At 42.4% G+C, this 18,982-nt stretch overlaps 1 protein-coding gene across 1 annotated transcript; it reads left to right on the top strand.

The window, feature by feature from the left end:
* The first annotated feature begins 17,707 nt into the window (after nt 1-17,707).
* Nucleotides 17,708-18,586, top strand: LOC109776116 (putative calcium-binding protein CML19). The gene has a single exon (XM_020334788.3). The coding sequence runs from the start codon at nt 17,834-17,836 to the stop codon at nt 18,278-18,280; it is 447 nt and encodes a 148-aa protein (XP_020190377.1). The 5' UTR covers nt 17,708-17,833; the 3' UTR covers nt 18,281-18,586.
* Nucleotides 18,587-18,982: the final 396 nt, after the last annotated feature.

Consider the following 18,982-nt stretch of genomic DNA (forward strand, 5'->3'; position numbering starts at 1 on the left):
TGGACCTACACACCAGCCCAGGACCACTATGGAGACTGCATACATGGTTTGATATTTTTCGTTACCGACTCGTAGCGCAGCGGAAGTAGAGTCGATGACGAACGGCAGTGCAGATCCCCGCAGCTAGGATTTACAACCTCCCAACCGCGAGGATGTATACCCTCATCCGCCCCACGGATAGCCCTCCGGGAGGCGGTCGGACAGTCCCTCGGACGGTGTCGCGGACAGCCCTTCGAGAGGACTCTCAAAACTCGGACAGTCACTCAGACAGCCCTTCGGGAGGATTCACAGAACTCGGACCGTCACTTGGACAGCCCTTCGGGAGGCACTCTCAAAACAGCCCCTCGGGCAAAAGGATCGAAACTACGACCTCTCTACGGGGTTGCACACATACGGTGTCATCTATCCGGCAGGGCTTCGCCGTCCAGAACTAGTTCCTGCCGGAACCCAGACAGCCTTAAGGCTGTACGAAACTCTTTTCGTGGGAGGGAGAGAAGAAGCCAGATAATGCATGGCATGTGTATGAGAGCAAGGGATGATCCTTTAGGCAGCCCCCTCCACCCTATTTATAGGCCAAGCCCAAGGGTGGCTTCTCCAAGAAGCCAAGGGGGGAAATACCAAAAAGGCCCTCAAGGTGGCTTCACCAAGAAGCCAAGCAAAAAGCACTTTCACTATTCATGACGACATTTTTCAGCATCCGTTCGAACTGAAAATATTTATGTGGGCTCAGAACATTTCCAGTACCCACTAAAATAATTTTCAACGCGTTCCAAAACAATTTAGGTTTAGTGATTTTCATCTGCGAAAAGCAAACAAGAATGCGTTTTCACTATTCATGAAGAAATTTTTTTGCGTCCATTAAATCCGAAAATATTTCTGTGGGTCTTAGAATAATTCCAGTACCCACTAAAATGATTTTGGATTCGTTCTGAAACAAATTCAGATTAGTGAATTTCATCTGGGAAAAACAACCAAAGTGGTACCGGCAGCTCCGAAACATTTTCGGTTTTTATTTCTGAAAATTCCAAAAAGTTTCCAGAACTATTCTGGCACCCTCCAAGAATTATCAGGCATGTGCCGAAACCATTTTGACTTAATGGCATACCCCGAAACAACTTTTTCGGTTTCACCAGAACTCATGCGGTGACCTCTCTTTTCAGAACTTTTCTGATGTCTCCGAAAAACCTTTTCCGAAAACTTTCTCTCAGACTCCCTGTCTAGTATTCAGCAGATAGACGACCCTTAGGCATGTGACCCTATAGGTTCGGTGAAGTATAGACATGACCTGGAACCTCTTCCGATCAATGATCAACATCGGAGCCGTGGACACCCATATTGACCCCTATACCCACACGAATGAATATTCGAGTGAACCTCCAGTTGCCGTGAGCTATTCCTGTTGCTTTGCGATATGTCACAAACACCCGAGGTGAGATTTATTGCATTCTTGTGGATCAACAATTTTTCCACCATGAAAGTTACCTCGTTACCAGTTTTGTTCTCTTTTCTCGTTTCCGTGTTCCAGCATCCCAGTGATCAAATCACAATGTGTCTGGCCAGACGATGATGGATACCGCTACACCGAGAGGGCCCGAGTATATCTCTCCATCGTCGGAGGAGCAAATCCCAATCTTGAGCTATCTCGTTACTTGCCATACATTTCCGTGAACCCGTAAGCCGCCGTAATAGCCACCCAGTTATGGATGACGTTTAACAAACCCCAAAGTTCACGAAGCAAGTATGAAGGAACTCGATACTCTCATGGTCTAAGGAATTGTGCAAACATTAACTTCTCCGTGTTATTAACCATTAACTTGTGACGAATGTATCTCATAGCATAACATCAAATTGGGTCGATTCAACACAAGTGTTCTTCTGATAATTGTGCCCTCAAAATTGCCGGCATAGTCATGCCCATGATCAGGAAAACAGGATCATCATTTAATACTTGAGCCAGTCATAGAGGCTTGACTAGGAATACATTTTACCGTTTATTATCCCACACGTGCACATGAGTTTCCCTGCAAGCCTCGTTTTATTTGCAGACTCGAGAATCATTGCAGTTATAGCATGGAACATAAACCAAATTATGAACAGGGAGATAATCAATAACATTTATTATTGCCTCTAGGGCATATCTCCTACATATATCTACTTGATGAAACATAAAGTCTGAAATATTTGAAAAGTTTAAAGAATTTAAGAGTGAAGTGGAAAATCATCGTAACAAGAAAATAAAGCTTCTACGATCTGATCGTGGAGGCGAATATTTGAGTTATGAGTTTGCTCTTCATTTGAAACAATGTGAAATAGTTTCGTAACTCACACCACCTGGAACACCAATGTTTAATGGTGTGTCCGAACATCGTAACCGTACTTTATTAGATATGGTGCGATCTATGATGTCTCTTACCGATTTACCACTATTCTTTTGGGGTTATGCATTAGAGACGGTTGCATTCACGTTAAATAGGGCACCATCTAAATCCGTTGAGACGACACCATATGAACTGTGGTTTGGCAAGAAACCCAAGTTGTCGTTTCTTAAAGTTCGGGGTTGCGATGCTTATGTGAAAAAGTTTCAGCCTGATAAGCTCAAACCCAAATCAGAGAAGTGCGTCTTCATAGGATACCCAACAGAAATTGTTGGGTACACCTTCTATCACAGATCCGAAGGCAAGATATTCATTGCTAAGAATGGATCCTTTCTAGAGAAGGAGTTTCTCTCGAAAGAAGTGAGTTGGAGAAAAGTAGAAACTTGATGAGGTAATCTTACCTGCTCCCTTATTGGAAAGTAGTTCATTATAGAAATAAGTTCCAGTGATTCCTACATCAATTAGTGAGGAAGCTAATGATGATGATCATGAAACTTCCGATCAAATTACTACCGAACATCGTAGGTCATCCAGAGTGGTACGGTAATCCTGTTCTGGAAGTCATGTTACTTGACCATGATGAACCTACGAACTATAAGGAAGAGATGATGAGCCCAGATTCCGAAAAATGGCTTGAGGCCATGAAATCTGAGATAGGATCCATGTATGAGAACAAAGTATGGACTTTGATTGACTTTCCCGATGATCGGCGAGCCATTGAGATTAAATGGATCTTCAAGAGGAAGACGGACGCTGATAGTAGTGTTACTATCTACAAAGCTCGAATTGTCGCAAAAGGTTTTCGACAAGTTCAAGGTGTTGACTTCGATGAGAGTTTCTCACTCGTATCTATGTTTAAAGTCTGTCCGAATCATGTTAGCAATTGCAACATTTTATGAAATTTGGCAAATGGATATCAAAACTGCATTCCTTAATGGATTTATTAAAAGAGAGTTGTACATGATACAACCAGAAGGTTTTGTCGATGCTAAAGGTGCTAACAAAGTGTGCAAGCTCCAGCGATCCATCTATGGACTGGTGCAAGCATCTCGGAGTTGGAATATAAGCTTTAATGAGTTGATCAAAGCATATAGTTTTATACAGACTTGCGGTGAAGCCTGTATTTACAAGAAAATGAGTGGGAGCACTACAACCTTTCTGATAAGTATATGTGAATGACATATTGTTGATCAGAAATGATGTAGAATTTTATGGAAAGCATAAAGGAGTATTTGAAAGGAGTATTTGAAAAGAAAGACCTCGGTAAAAGCTACTTACATATTGGGCATCAAGATCTATAGAGATAGATCAAGACGCTCGATAAGTTTTTCAATGAGTACATACCTTGATAAGATTTTGAAGGAGTTCAAAATGGATCAGTCAAAGAAGGAGTTCTTTCCTGAATTGTAATGTATGAAGTTGAGTAAGACTCAAAACCCGACCATGACAGAAGATAGAGAGAGAATGAAAGTCATTCCCTATGCCTCAGCCATAGGTTCTATAAAGTATGTCATGCTATATACCAGACCTATTGTGTACCTCGCCATGAGTTTGGGTGTATAATAGTGATCCAGGAGTAGATCACTGGACAGCGGTCAAAATTATCCTTAGAGGACTAAGGAAATATTTCTCGGTTATGGATGTGATAAAAAGTTCGTCGATAAGAATTACGCGATGCAAGCTTTGACACCGATCTATATGACTCTGAGTCTCGATATATATACATATTAAAAGTTGGAGCAATTAGTTAGAGTAGGTCCATGCAGAGCATTGTAGACATAGAAAATTTGCAAAATACATACGGCTCTAAATGTGGCAGACCCGTTGACTAAATTTCTCTCACAAGCAAAACATGATCACACCTTATTAATCACATAGCGATGTGAACTAGATTACTGACTCTAGTAAACCTTTTGGGTATTAGTCAAATGGCGATGTGAACTAATCACATGGTGATGTGAACTATTGGTGTTAAATCACATGGCGATGTGAACTAAATTATTGACTGTAGTGCAAGTGGGAGACAGAAGAAAATATGCCCTAGAGCCAATAATAAAGTTGTTATTTATATTTCCTTATATCACGATAAATGTTTATAATTCATGCTAGAATTGTATTAACCGGAAACTTAGTACATGTGTGAATACATAGACAAAACAGAGTGTCCCTAGTATGCCTCTGCTTGACTAGCTTGTTAATCAAAGATGGTTAAGTTTCCTAGCCATAGACATGTGTTGTCATTTCATGAACGGGATAACTTCATTAGAGAATGATGTGTTGGACAAGACCCATCCGTTTGCTTAGCACTATGATCGTTTAGTTTGTTGCTATTTCTTACTTCATGACTTATACATGTTCCTATGACTATGAGATTATGCAACTCCCGAATACCAGAGGAACACTTAGTGTGCTATCAAACGTCACAACATAACTAGGTGATTATAAAGATACTCTACAGGTGTCTCAGATGGTGCTTGTTGACTTGGCACAGATCGAGATTAGGATTTGTCACTCCGATTGTCGGAGAGGTATCTCTAGGCCCTCTCGGTAATGCACATCACTATAAGCCTTGCAAACAATGTGACTAATGAGTTAATTGCAGGATGATGCATTACAGAACGAGTAAAGAGACTTGCCGGTAACGAGATTGAACTAGGTATGATGATACCGAGGATCGAATCTTGGGCAAGTAACATACCAATGACAAAGGGAACGACATATGTTGTTATGCGGTTTGACCGATAAAGATCTTCGTAGAATATGTAGGAGCCAATATGAGTATCCAGGTTCCAGTATTGGTTATTAACCGGAGATGTGTCTCCATCATGTCTACATAGTTCTAGAACCCGTAGGGTCCGCACGCTTAACGTTCGATGATGATTTGTATTATGAGTTATGTGATTTAATGACCGAAGTTTGTTCGGAGTCCCGATTGAGATCACGGATATGACAAAGAGTCTCGAAATGTTCGCGACATAAAGATCGATATATTGGAAGGCTATATTCGGACATCGGAAAGGTTCTGAGTGGTTCGGTTATTTTTCGGAGTACCGAAGAGTTACGGGAATTCGCCAGGGGAAGTATTGGGCCTTCATGGGCCTTAGTGGAAAGGAGAGAAGAGCCACAAGGGGAGGCCGCGTGATACGTCTCCAACGTATCTATAATTTTTTATTGTTCCATGCTATTATATATTCTATTTTGGATGTTTAATGGGCTTATTTATACACTTCTATATTATTTTTGGGACTAACCTATTAACCGGAGGCCCAGCGCAAATTGCTGTTTTTTCTTGCCTATTTGAGTGTTTCACAGAAAAAGAATATCAAACGGAGTCCAAACGGAATGAAACCTTCGGGAGCATGATTTTTGGAACAGACGTGATCCAGAGGACTTGGAGTGGACGTCAAGAAACCAATGAGGAGGCCACGAGGCAAGGGGCGCGCCTACCCCCTTGGCGCGCCCTCCACACTCGTGGGCCCCTCGTGGCTCCACCGACCTACTTCTTCATCCTATATATACCTACGTACCCCCAAACCATCGAGGAGCACCATGAAAACCTAATTCCACCGCCGCAACCGTCTTTACCCGTGAGATCCCATCTTGGGGCCTTTTCCGGCGTCCTGCCGGAGGGGGCATTGATCACGGAGGGCTTCAACATCAACACCATAGCCTCTCCGATGATGTGTGAGTAGTTTACCTCAGACCTTCGGGTCCATAGTTATTAGCTAGATGGCTTCTTCTCTCTCTTTGGATCTCAATACAAAGTTCTCCTCGATTCTCTTGGAGATCTATTTGATGTAATCTTCTTTTGCGGTGTGTTTGTCGAGATCCGATGAATTGTGGGTTTATGATCAAGATTATCTATGAACAATATTTGAATCTTCTCTGAATTATTTTATGTATGATTGGTTATCTTTGCAAGTCTCTTCGAATTATCAGTTTGGTTTGGCCTACTAGATTGATCTTTCTTGCAATGGGAGAAGTGCTTGGCTTTGGGTTCAATCTTGCGGTGCTCGATCCCAGTGACAGTAGGGGAAACGACACGTATTGTATTGTTGCAATCGAGGATAAAAAGATGGGGTTTATATCATATTGCATGAGTTTATCTCTCTACATCATGTCATCTTGCTTAAAGAGTTACTCCGTTCTTATGAACTTAATACTCTAGATGCATGCTGGATAGCGGTCGATATGTGGAGTAATATTAGTAGATGCAGGCAGGAGTCGGTTTACTTGTGACGGACGTCATGCCTACTATGCTCAATTCTATCAATTGCTCGATAGTAATTTGTTCACCCACCGTAATACTTATGCTATCTTGAGAGAAGCCACTAGTGAAACCTATGGCCCCCGGCTCTATTTTCCATCATATTAATCTTCCGTCATCAAGCTATTCCTATCTTTGTTTATTTTGCAATCTTTACTTTTAATCTTTATCATAAAAATACCAAAAATATTATGTTATCATCTCTATCAGATCTTACTTTTGCAAGTGGCCGTGAAGGGATTGACAACCTCTTTATCGCGTTGGTTGCAAGGTTCTTATTTGTTTGTGTAGGTGCAAGGGACTTGAGCATGGCCTCCTATTGGATTGATACCTTGGTTCTCAAAAACTGAGGGAAATACTTATGCTGCTTTGCTGCATCACCCTTTCCTCTTCAAGGGAAAACCAACGCAGTGCTCAAGAGGTAGTTAGAAGGATTTCTGGCGCCGTTGCCGGGGAGGTGTGCGCCAAGTCAAGTCAAGATTTGATTTCCCGTCAATGAGCCATTTCTAGCGCCGTTGCCGTGGAATCTACGCACAAGTCAAGACATACCAAGTACCCATCACAAACTCTTATCCCTCGTATTACATTATTTGCCATTTGCCTGTCATTTTCCTCTCCCCCACTTCACCCTTGCCGTTTTATTCGCCCTCTTTTCCGTTCCCTCTTTTCTCATCTTCATTGAGTTTGCTGCCGTTATGTCTGAATCTGAGGAGGTTATCGTTGATAAGAGCGATAATAATAACATGGAAAATTTTGATGCTTTCAATGATCCTCCTGAGGAACCTACTATCTTGCATACAAAAAAGTTTCGAGTCGGTAGTGGTAATATTATTGGGAAGGGAGTTATTCAAGATTTCTTTACTTGTGCCGGTGCTTTGCAAATTATGGGTGGTTCTATTCTTCATAGAACTAGTAGTCTTGCGGATGCAATATCCTTGCTCGTAGTTGAACTTGAAAGGCAATTTCTTCATATGCATCCTTGCATACAAAGAATTTTCCTAGAATTTTCTAATATTGAGTACTCTTCTGTTAAGCGTGCCGCTACTATGTTTTTGGCTCATGAGTTCAGATTTATAATGAAAGAAGCTAAAGAAATTTTTGCGCATTATAGGGTGGATGCTGGTCATCCTCCCATAGAAGCTATCCTTTTTAATCAAGAAGACATAATGCGTTTACAATCTTTGGATCATGTTGCTTATAATGAAAACCTTAGAAAAAAGGTTCCTACTGATGTTCTAGTTGATAGAATTTCTGAACTTAATGATGACTTTGCTATTCAGAATAATGGGTTAGGTTTTTCTCTTGAGCAAAGACTCGTGACATTTTGTCAAAAGAACGCTGTAATTAAGAATTGGTTGTGCAATATAAGGGGCCAAGGGAGGAACCCATACCTCCCGAGCTTGATCTTGGGGACTTTTGTCCTATTAAATTCAACCCCTTTGATTACTTTTGCTTGCCACAAAGGAAACTTGCTGCTGAACATTGAGAATACGAAAGGAGTTTTCATGATTTACCTTACCATTATTATGACAATACCTAGATCCATCCTCGCTTTTATGCCTAGCTAGGGGTGTTAAACGATACCGCTTGTTGGGAGGCAACCCAATTTTATTTTTAGTTTTTTGCTTTTTGGTACTGTTTAGGAATAAATATTCCATCTAGCTTCTGTTTAGATGTGGTTTTGTGTTTTAATTAGTGTTTGTGCCAAGTTAAACCTATAGGATCTTCTTGGATGATAGTTATTTGATCTTGCTGAAAATTCCAGAAACTTTCTGTTCACCAAAACAATTGTTAAAAATTACCAGAACGTGATATAATACTTATTCCAATTGCAGGAGATTAATAAACAAATTATATAGGTCGTCCTATTTTGGTAGAACTTTTAGAGTTCCAGAAGTTTGCGTTAGTTACAGATTACTACAGAATGTTCTGTTTTTGACAGATTCTGTTTTTCTCGTGTTGTTTGCTTATTTTAATGAATCTATGGCTAGTAAAAGAGCTTATAAACCATAGAGAAGTTGGAATACAGTAGGTTTAACACCAATACAAATAAAGAATGAGTTCATTACAGTACCTTGAAGTGGTGTTTTGTTTTCTTTCGCTAACGAAGCTCACGAGATTTTCTGTTAAGTTTTGTGTTGTGAAGTTTTCATGTTTTGGGTAAAGATTTGATGGATTATGGAACAAGGATTGGCAAGAGCCTAAGATTGGGGATGTCCATGGCACCCCAAGGTAAAATTTAAGGATAACCAAAAGCTTAAGCTTGGGGATGCCCCGGAAGGCATCCCCTCTTTCGTCTTCGTCTATCTGTAACTTTACTTGGAGCTATATTTTTATTCACCACATGATATGTTTTTTGTTTGGAGCGTCTTGTATGATTTTGCTTTTTAGTTTGTCACAATCATCCTCGCTGTACACACCTTTTGAGAGAGACACACATGATTCGGAATTTGTTAGAATACTCTATGTGCTTCACTTATATCTTTTGAGCTATATAGTTTTTGCTCTAGTGCTGCACTTATATCTTTTAGAGCACGGTGGTGGTTGTATTTTATATAAACTATTGATCTCTCATGCTTCACTTATATTATTTTGAGAGTCTTAAACAGCATGGTAATTTTCTTTAATTGTGGAATTAATCTTCCATATTGAGTTCATTGAATATCATGAGAAGTTAGATACTTGATAAGTGTTTTGAGATATAAAGGTGGTAATATTAGAGTGTGCTAGTTGAGTAACTGTGAAATTCAGAAATACTTGTGTTAAAGTTGGCAAGTCCCGTAGCATGCACGTATGGCAAAAGTTGTGTGACAATTTTGACACATAAGGTGTTCTTTTATTGCTTTCCTTATGAGTGGCGGTCGGGGACGAGCGATGGTCTTTTCGTACCAATCTATCCCTCTAGGGGCATGCGTAGTAGTACTTTGCTTCGAGGGCTAATAAACTTTTGCAATAAGTATATGAGTTCTTTATGACTAATGTGAGTCCATGGATAATATGCACCATCAACCTTCCACAATTTTCTAGCCTCTACGGTACCGCGCATTGCCCTTTCTCACCTTGAGAGTTGGTGCAAACTTCGCCGGTGCATCCAAACCCCGTGATATGATATGCTCTATCACACATAAACCTCTTTATATCTTCCTCAAAACAGCCACCATACCCACCTATCATGGCATTTCCATAGCCATTCCGAGATATATTGCCATGCAACTTTCCACCGTTCCGTTTATTATGACACGCTTCATCATTGTCATATTGATTTGCATGATCATGTAGTTCACATCGTATTTGTGGCAAAGCCACCATTCATAATTTTTCATACATGTCACTCTTGATTCATTGCATATCCCGGTACACCGCCGGAAGCATTCACATAGAGTCATATTTTGTTCTAAGTATTGAGTTGTAATTCTTGAGTTGTAAGTAATAAAAGTGTGATGATCATCATTATTAGAGCATTGTCCCATGTGAGGAAATGATGATGGAGACTATGATTCCCCCACAAGTCGGGATGAGATTCCGGACTAAATAAAAAAAGAGGCCAAAAAAAAGAGAAGGCCCAAAAAAAGAGAAAAAAGGGAGAAAAATGAGAGAAAAAGAGAGAAGGGACAATGTTACTATCCTTTTTCCACACTTGTGCTTCAAAGTAGCACCGTGATCTTCATGATAGAGAGTCTCCTATGTTGTCACTTTCATATACTAGTGGGAATTTTTCATTATAGAACTTGGCTTGTATATTCCAATGATGGGCTTCCTCAAAATGCCCTAGGTCTTCGTGAGCAAGCACGTTGGATGCACACCCACTTAGTTTCTTTTGTTGAGCTTTCGTACATTTATAGCTCTACTGTATTTGTTGCATGGCAATCCCTACTCCTCTCATTGACATAAATCGATGGGCATCTCCATAACCTATTGATTAGCCGCGTCGATGTGAGACTTTCTCTCTTTTTGTCTTCTCTCATAACCCCCATCATTATACTTTACTCCACCCATAGTGCTATATCCATGGCTTGCGCTCGTATATTGCGTAACGGTTGAAAAGGTTGAAGCGCGTTAAAAATTATGAACCAATTGCTCGGCTTGTCATCGGGGTTATGCATGATGAGAAGGTTTGTGTGATGATATTGAAACATGGCCTAACTATATGATTTTGTAGGGATAAGCTTTCTTTGGCTATGTTATTTTGATAAGACATAATTGCTTGGTTAGCATGTTTGAAGTATTATTGCTTTTATGTCAACATTAAACTTTTATCTTGAATCTTTCGGATCTAAATATTCATGCCACAATAAAAAGAATTACATTGAAAATTATGCTAAGAAGCATTCCACGTCAAAAATTCTGTTTTTATCATTTAACTACTCGAGGATGAGCAGGAATTAAGTTTGGGGATGCTTGATACGTCTCCAACGTATCTATAATTTTTTATTATTCCATGCTATTATATATTCTGTTTTGGATGTTTAATGGACTTATTTATACACTTTTATATTATTTTTGGGACTAACCTATTAACCGGAGGCCCAGCCCAAATTGCTGTTTTTTTGCCTATTTTAGTGTTCCGCAGAAAAAGAGTATCAAACGGAGTCCAAACGGAATGAAACCTTCGGGAGCGTGATTTTTGGAACAAACGTGATCTAGAGGACTTGGAGTGGACGTCAAGCAACCAACGAGGAGGCCATGAGGCAGGGGGCGTGCCTACCCCCCCTGGGTGCGCCCTCCACCCTCGTGGGCCCCTCGTGGCTCCACCGACCTACTTCTTTCTACTATATATACCTACGTACCCCCAAACCATCGAGGAGCACCACGAAAACCTAATTCCACCGCCGCAACCTTCTTTACTTGTGAGATCCCATCTTGGGGCCTTTTCCGGCGTCCTGCCGGAGGGGGCATTGATCACGGAGGGCTTCAACATCAACACCATAGCCTCTCCGATGATGTGTGAGTAGTTTACCTCAGACCTTCGGGTCCATAGTTATTAGCTAGATGGCTTCTTCTCTCTCTTTGGATCTCAATACAAAGTTCTCCTCGATTCTCTTGGAGATCTATTCCATGTAATCTCCTTTTGCGGTGTGTTTGTCGAGATCCGATGAATTGTGGGTTTATGATCAAGATTATCTATGAACAATATTTGAATCTTCTCTAAATTCTTTTATGTATGATTGGTTATCTTTGCAAGTCTCTTCGAATTATCAGTTTGGTTTGGCCTACTAGATTGATCTTTCTTGCAATGGGAGAAGTGCTTAGCTTTGGGTTCAATCTTGCGGTGCTCGATCCCAGTGACAGTAGGGGAAACAACACATATTGTATTGTTGCCATCGAGGATAAAAAGATGGGGTTTATATCATATTGCATGAGTTTATCCCTCTACATCATGTCATCTTGCTTAAAGCGTTACTCCGTTCTTATGAACTTAATACTCTAGCTGCATGCTGGATAGCGGTCGATGTGTGGAGTAATATTAGTAGATGCAGGCAGGAGTCGGTGTACTTGTCACGGACGTGATGCCTATATACATGACCATACATAGATATTCTCATAACTATGCTCAATTCTATCAATTGCTCGACAGTAATTTGTTCACCCACCGTAATACTTATGCTATCTTGAGAGAAGCCACTAGTGAAACCTATGGCCCCCGGGTCTATTTTCCATCATATTAATCTTTCATCATCAATCTATTCCTATCTTTGTTTATTTTGCAATCTTTACTTTTAATCTTTATCATAAAAATACCAAAAATATTATCTTATCATCTCTATCAGATCTCACTTTTGCAAGTGGTCGTGAAGGGATTGACAACCCCTTTATCGCATTGGTTGCAAGGTTCTTATTTGTTTGTGTAGGTGCAAGGGACTTGAGCGTGGCCTCCTACTGGATTGATACCTTGGTTCTCAAAAACTGAGGGAAATACTTACGCTACTTTGCTGCATCACCCTTTCCTCTTCAAGGGAAAACCAACGCAGTGCTGAAGAGGTAGCACCGCGCACCCCCCCCCCCATAGGCTGGTCCGAATTGGACTAGGCCTAGGGGGGACGGTCCCCCCTTTCCTTCTATTCTTCCTCTCTTTCCTGCTTCTCCTACTTGGACTAGTAAAAGGGGAAACCTACTCCTACTAGGAGTAGGAATCCCGCCCTTGGGCGCGCCCCTTCTGGCCGGCCCTCCTCCTCCTCCCCTACTTTATATACGGGGGAGGGGGGCACCCCATAGACACAAGATTTGTCTTAGCCGTGTGCGGTGCCTCCCTCCACAGTTTTCCACCTCGGTCATATTGTCGTAGTGCTTAGGCGAAGCCCTGTGTCGGTAACTTCATCATCACCGTCACCACGCCGTCGTGCTGACGAAACTCTCCCTCGGTCTCAACTGGATCAAGAGTTCGAGGGACGTCACCGAGCTGAACTTGTGCGGATTGCGGCGGTGTCGTGCGTTCGGTACTTGGATCGGTTGGATCGCGAAGATGTTCAACTACATCAACCGCGTTACTAAACGCTTCCGCTTTCGGTCTACGAGGGTACGTAGAGACACTCTTCCCGCTCGTTGCTATGCTTCTCCTAGATAGATCTTGCGTGATCGTAGGAAATTTTTAAAATACAATGTTCCCTAACAGTTAGGACTGATAAGGGCTTCAAGGAGGTGCACTTGAACACCGTTGCGAAGCAGGTGTTCGAGTTCTGTGGGCAGGAGGTGTCTGCCACCTAGGTGTACAACCACCTGAGGAAGTGGAGAGGTCGATGGATCCAAGTGTCCAAGTTGAGAGACCTTAGCGGCGGCTCATGGGATGAGAACACTTGTTCCATAGTTCTAGAGGCAGAGCACTACGCCAGCCATGTCGCGGCTAGCTCACAACCCTCTTCCTTTTCATACTGTCCACCATTGCCTACTCTTAATCGCAACTAACAACACTTGTGTTTCATTCTTAGGACCACCCAAGGGAGTTCCTCAACACACCCATACAGAACTACAGCCAGATACAACACATCTTCTCCTTCGGGTTGGCAACTGGGAAGCATGCCATTGTCTCGGGGGAGCCTCTTTGTTTTCCCATGCCAGACTTCCTTGGGACCCCGGACGTCGAGGTCCTTGATGGCCTTGACAAGCCCTTCGAGAAGCCATTTGACCCCGTCCATGATAGGAAGAGGAAGAGAGGAGGCCCGATGGAGGAGGAGATCAATGTCTTTTGCAGCATGACTGAGGAGGTGAAGGAGGTGGCAACAACCATCAGGGAGTGCAAGCCCCTCGACGTCCACCCTGACCTGTATGGCGCTGTCATGACCCAGGGTGGCTTCAGCGACGAGGCTCTCATGACAGCTCTCAGCCACCTGCTTGACAACAAGGCCCGGGGTGCTGGGTTCGTTGCCATGGCAGACGCTCACAGGGTGTTGTGGTTCCGGAGCTGGCTTGGCAAGCACTACTACTAGAGTAGTGCTGCTTGTGAGCCTGCATGATCCCCGACGGCGATGGCGTTGGCGATGACGACGACGATGATGACGTACATTTTGTGTAGCTGGGGCTGAAAAACTATTTGATGGTCTGTATATTTTGGTGAGGTGGTATATACTAACCCCTCACGATGATGGTGAACTTGCGGTGGTAGGACGACACCCTCTTTTGGATGTGGTGGTAGGATAACACCATGGTAGTGCTAGGTAGAACTTGCTATGCCGTATGATTATGCATGCTTTACTTCTTCTCTTCTACTCCATTGTTGTTTGTGTGCTACTTTGCTTCCTACTTCTGTGATCCACTGATTTGCTGCTTCAACTCTTGCTCTTGTGCATTGCTAGAGCAAGTGGTATGCCGTGTTCATTGGTAAGGCTTCAGGGGTTTACAATTCATCGGAAGAAGCCAGTGCACAAGTGACATCGTATAGCAACAGCAACCATGCATAAAGGGTTCAAGACTAGGCATGCAGTAGAACAAGCTTACTCCGAAAGCACGGAGGCAGCAGTGTTGACAGTGGCAAGGTTGGAGGTGTCAAAGTGGAATGTGCTAAGGTGGATCGTCAGTTTGGCTTGAAGCTGAAGAACTTCATCATCTTCGCCCAGTTCATCGCCATTGTTGTGTTGCAGCGTTGGTGTGCTAGGTGTGATCACTGTGGGTAAGCTCACCAACTAGGGTACAAGGTAAGCACACCATGTACGCCGTATGCAACCAAACGCCGTGTTCATGTGCCGCTTGGGGCAATGTAGGCAACCAAACAAAGTGCACTTGCGTATTACCTAACGCAGGGACCCTAGATGCAGGCAACCAAACAACTTGCAGATGGCCCATTAGGGTTTGTTTTTGCTCAACCAGGATGGGTTGAGAAGTGTATGTGATGCAGTAACTGTTCACAACTTGAACCAGACGCGCCCTAAGTGTCTCAACTTTGTACTAACTCTAGTATAAAGTTGTACTATGGTTGAGACCTTTATTTTGGGACCGAGGAAGTATTATTTAATATGCCAGAGAAACAAGTTTAATTTAGTTTTTCTATGCACCTGCAAATATATTTCACATATTCACCATGTAAATTGATTATGTGCCTACTGTATTTTTTTCAAAGAGTGAATCCCCCCCCCCCCCCCCCCCCCCCCCATTTCTGTTCGGAATTGAATTTCTCCGAACGTCGGAATTTTCAGATCTGGCGCCGACCGTCTTATAGATCATTGATTATGAAACATAAATCCTATAGCAATGAGATCACCCACGTCAGCCTTTTCCATTCGTTCGGTACACATGTAAGTCGTCCCGAACGTTCTTCTATTTCTCTCACCCACCCGACTTACCTTATCCAACCGCTCTCATCACACATGGGAAGGAGAGGAGGTGCGGCGAGCGCGTCAGCTCTCCAACGGCCGGGAGAGAACGAAATTCTTCCTCAATTGGATAAAGATAATCTTGTTCCTGCTAACGGAATTGAAACTCGTAGTGGTAAAAGAACGTAGGACCACAAAGGACATGCATGGTACGAGAAGGAACAAGCTAAGAAGAGAAGAGACAGTCAGAGCCAAACCGAAGAAGACAAATAACACCTCTTTGGGGAAGAAGAACGGGAAGAACATGTCCCCCAAAATGCACAAGATAATGAAGTAGAAAAAGAGGCTGACAGAGAAGTTGTCCCCGACGCAAAATCTGTCGACGGTGATAGTAATGAAGAAGAAGCGGCACCAGAAGTTGATAGAACCGAAGAACCAAGGGTGGACAAAAAATACCAGACCACCCTATCCAATCATGGGAGAAAATAGTCAGACTTCGAGAAATCAAGATAAAGGTAAAGAGACAGGGAAAGAAAAACAGAGGGGTAAAACAAAGAAAACCCTTCCTTTTGTCAGACCACCTTTAAATGATGCACCCTATGGACGGAGAGAAACAATCGCATCTTCAGGAATTCGCCAAGACAAATCAGTGACACGCTGGCCGCCATCCATAGCGACATGGACTGCTGGAAGCCTGCCGGCGCAAAGTGCCTACAAACACCACTCGGTGACCCAGGCTGAGATGCCTTCTTTTCCTTTTTCAGTCGAAACCTCTTGTAACCACCATGATCAATCTTTTTGATCGTGAACGCATTTGCCATCTTCTCCCTGCTTAATATGATACACTGGTTCTTTCAAAAAGAAAATGATGCACTCTATTTATCCTTCCTACAAGCTCTCGCGAATCTCGGAATTTCTTTGCATGTGACAGATATATTGAAGATTCCCACTATTGCTAAGTTCATGCACGATATTATTAACAATAAAAGGAGTTTTAATCTTAAGGAACAAGTGGCTATGATAACAAAATATCCATTTGATGACAAGGTACCGGCAAAATTTGCAGACCGAGGTATAACCTTCCAAATGGCAGATAAGTCTACAAAGAAGCCAATAGGAGTGGCCAAAGACGTGCTACTGGGATTAGATGGGCATATCAACGTACTGACTTTATTGTATACTAGTATGCCAGAAGATGAAAAATTATCTATTATTCTCGGGAGGCCATTTTTTAAAACCACATGTGCAGTTGTGGACTGTGCAGAAGGGAAAGTAACCTTCCGAATTTATGACAAAAAAATTGTAAGATACATTCCGAAGAAGCCCGGAGGGAAGGAGAAGTATATCTGTTACCCCCTCTATTCTGGTTTATTGGCTCATCTCGTATTTAGTGTCAAACTTTGACAATGAAATTAAAAAATAAAAATAAATTATTTGTCACAAAAAATATATGATGGGAATCATCTTTTAAATACAAATTTAATGGTATACTTTTTGCAGCATATATTACCTCCGTCCCAAAATACTTGTTTTAGATTTGTCTAGATATAGATGCATCTAACACTAAAACGTGAGTAGATACATTTGTATTTAGACAAATTTAAGACAAGAATTTTAAGACAGAGGGAGTAGATAACATATTGTTGGTTATATAGATTGTCAAAATTTGACACAAAGTACTAAGGGCCCCTATAAAGCAGGACGGAGATAGTATACCGTTAGTCCCAAAAAATTCATTTACATGTCCCATTACTATTGGTCACTGCTTTGGCATTTGCTTGCAACAGTAACATACTAGCACATATACTGATAACTGATTAACTGAGAATTATTCTTGAGCTACCTACTCATGGGGAAAGAAAGACCAAACATGATGAACGGCCGGAACATGAGGTCGTCGGCGGCGGCGAGGCAATGCAAGTCCATTATATGCGCGCCCTGAATGAGGGTGGGAATGACACGTCAAAGCTTCGGGAGTAGACACCGAATAACATATTAGCAGCAGCCGACGAAAGTCCCTGGCTGGCTTGGCTTGCCTGGAATATTCTGTCACAAAGGCCCATGCATGCATGCATTATATACTCCCGATGTGCTCGTTCAACTTTCAGCTTTCACAAAATATTCTGTCACAGAAGACCATGCATGCTCGACGACGGCTGAAAACGAATTGACACCGTCAACCGACCCGTTCCTTGGCCTCATCAATTCTTTCAATAATTTTGCCTTGAACCGATCAACACAACCAGCTAGCTGCGCGCTTGTACGTACGTACTTGTGCCGCCTGTATATATACACATAAGCATAGGCACTTGAGGCCAAGCACCAGAACCAGAAGCAAAGCTAGCGAGAAGCGAGTAATCCCAGGCTCCCAGCACATTAACGCACAATCACACACTGCTGCCACAGCCACGAATCTCAGGTGATTACCGAAGCAAGCAAGCGAAGCGAAGATGGTGCACGCCGCGACGACCGAGCGCTTCAGTAGCGTGTTCGCCTCCTTCGACCGCAACGCCGACGGCAGGATCTCGGCGGCAGAGCTGCGGCTGTGCATGAAGGCGGCGCTGGGTGAGGACGTGTCGGCGGAGGACGCAGAGGCGCTCGTGGCGTTGGCCGACACCGACGGAGACCGGCTGCTGGACGAGCAGGAGTTCCTCCGGCTAGTGGCGCGGCCGGAAACAGAGGAAGAGGAGGAGCGGTGCCGGGGGCTGAGGGAGGCGTTCGCGATGTACGAGGTGAAGGGCGAAGGGAGCATCACGCCGGCGAGCCTGATGCGGATGCTTGCCATGCTGGGGTCCGAGCAGGGCATCGAGGAGTGCCGCGCCATGATCCGCAGGTTTGATCTCAATGGAGATGGAGTGGTTTGCTTCGACGAGTTCAAGATCATGATGGATGCGTAACAGCTTTTTGTCCATCGGCCAGTCTACTGAATACTGATCCTGACTTCCTGAGTATTTAACATGCCAGAGAAACAAGATTAATTTAGTTTTGGGTGCACCCAAACATATTTCACATATTCACCATGTAAATTTGTTTACCTGCAATGTGTATTGTTTTTCAAAGAGATTAGAAATAGCACAATCAACAAAGCTTTGTAGTAATTCAAAGCATCTCCAGGGATAGGAACATTTTATCTATGGGTGTATATACACCATATATGAAAAATAATAATTAGTAACTAAATAAAAAGTCAAAAAATTGAATATATTTTTGAAATAAGCTTGAACTTCTTTATACTCGTAAAAAACCCATGAAAGAAAAAACCCGTTGACTTTCAGGGCCAAAAAAACTTGGCTAAAAAGTGTGTATAGTGACTTGTATATAGCAATAAATTTTGTCTTTTTCCCAGAAGTCAACGTATTTTATATTCGCGAAAATTTATATACAAGTGTAAAAGAAAATCAAGTTTATTAAAAAAATGAACTTTTTTTTTACTTTTAAGTCAATTACAAACCTATTTTTTTATCCATATAGGGTGTATATACACCTAGGAACCAAAGGGCATTTCCCGCATCTCTAGCCCCTTCCATACAAGTTTTTTTTTCGTTTAAAAGCTAATTCCTCAGAGCACCCCCAAATCTTAGTTACTCGACATTTAAGGA

The sequence above is a fragment of the Aegilops tauschii genome, chromosome 3 (assembly GCF_002575655.3).
Source record: "Aegilops tauschii subsp. strangulata cultivar AL8/78 chromosome 3, Aet v6.0, whole genome shotgun sequence".
Classification (NCBI taxonomy): domain Eukaryota; kingdom Viridiplantae; phylum Streptophyta; class Magnoliopsida; order Poales; family Poaceae; genus Aegilops; species Aegilops tauschii.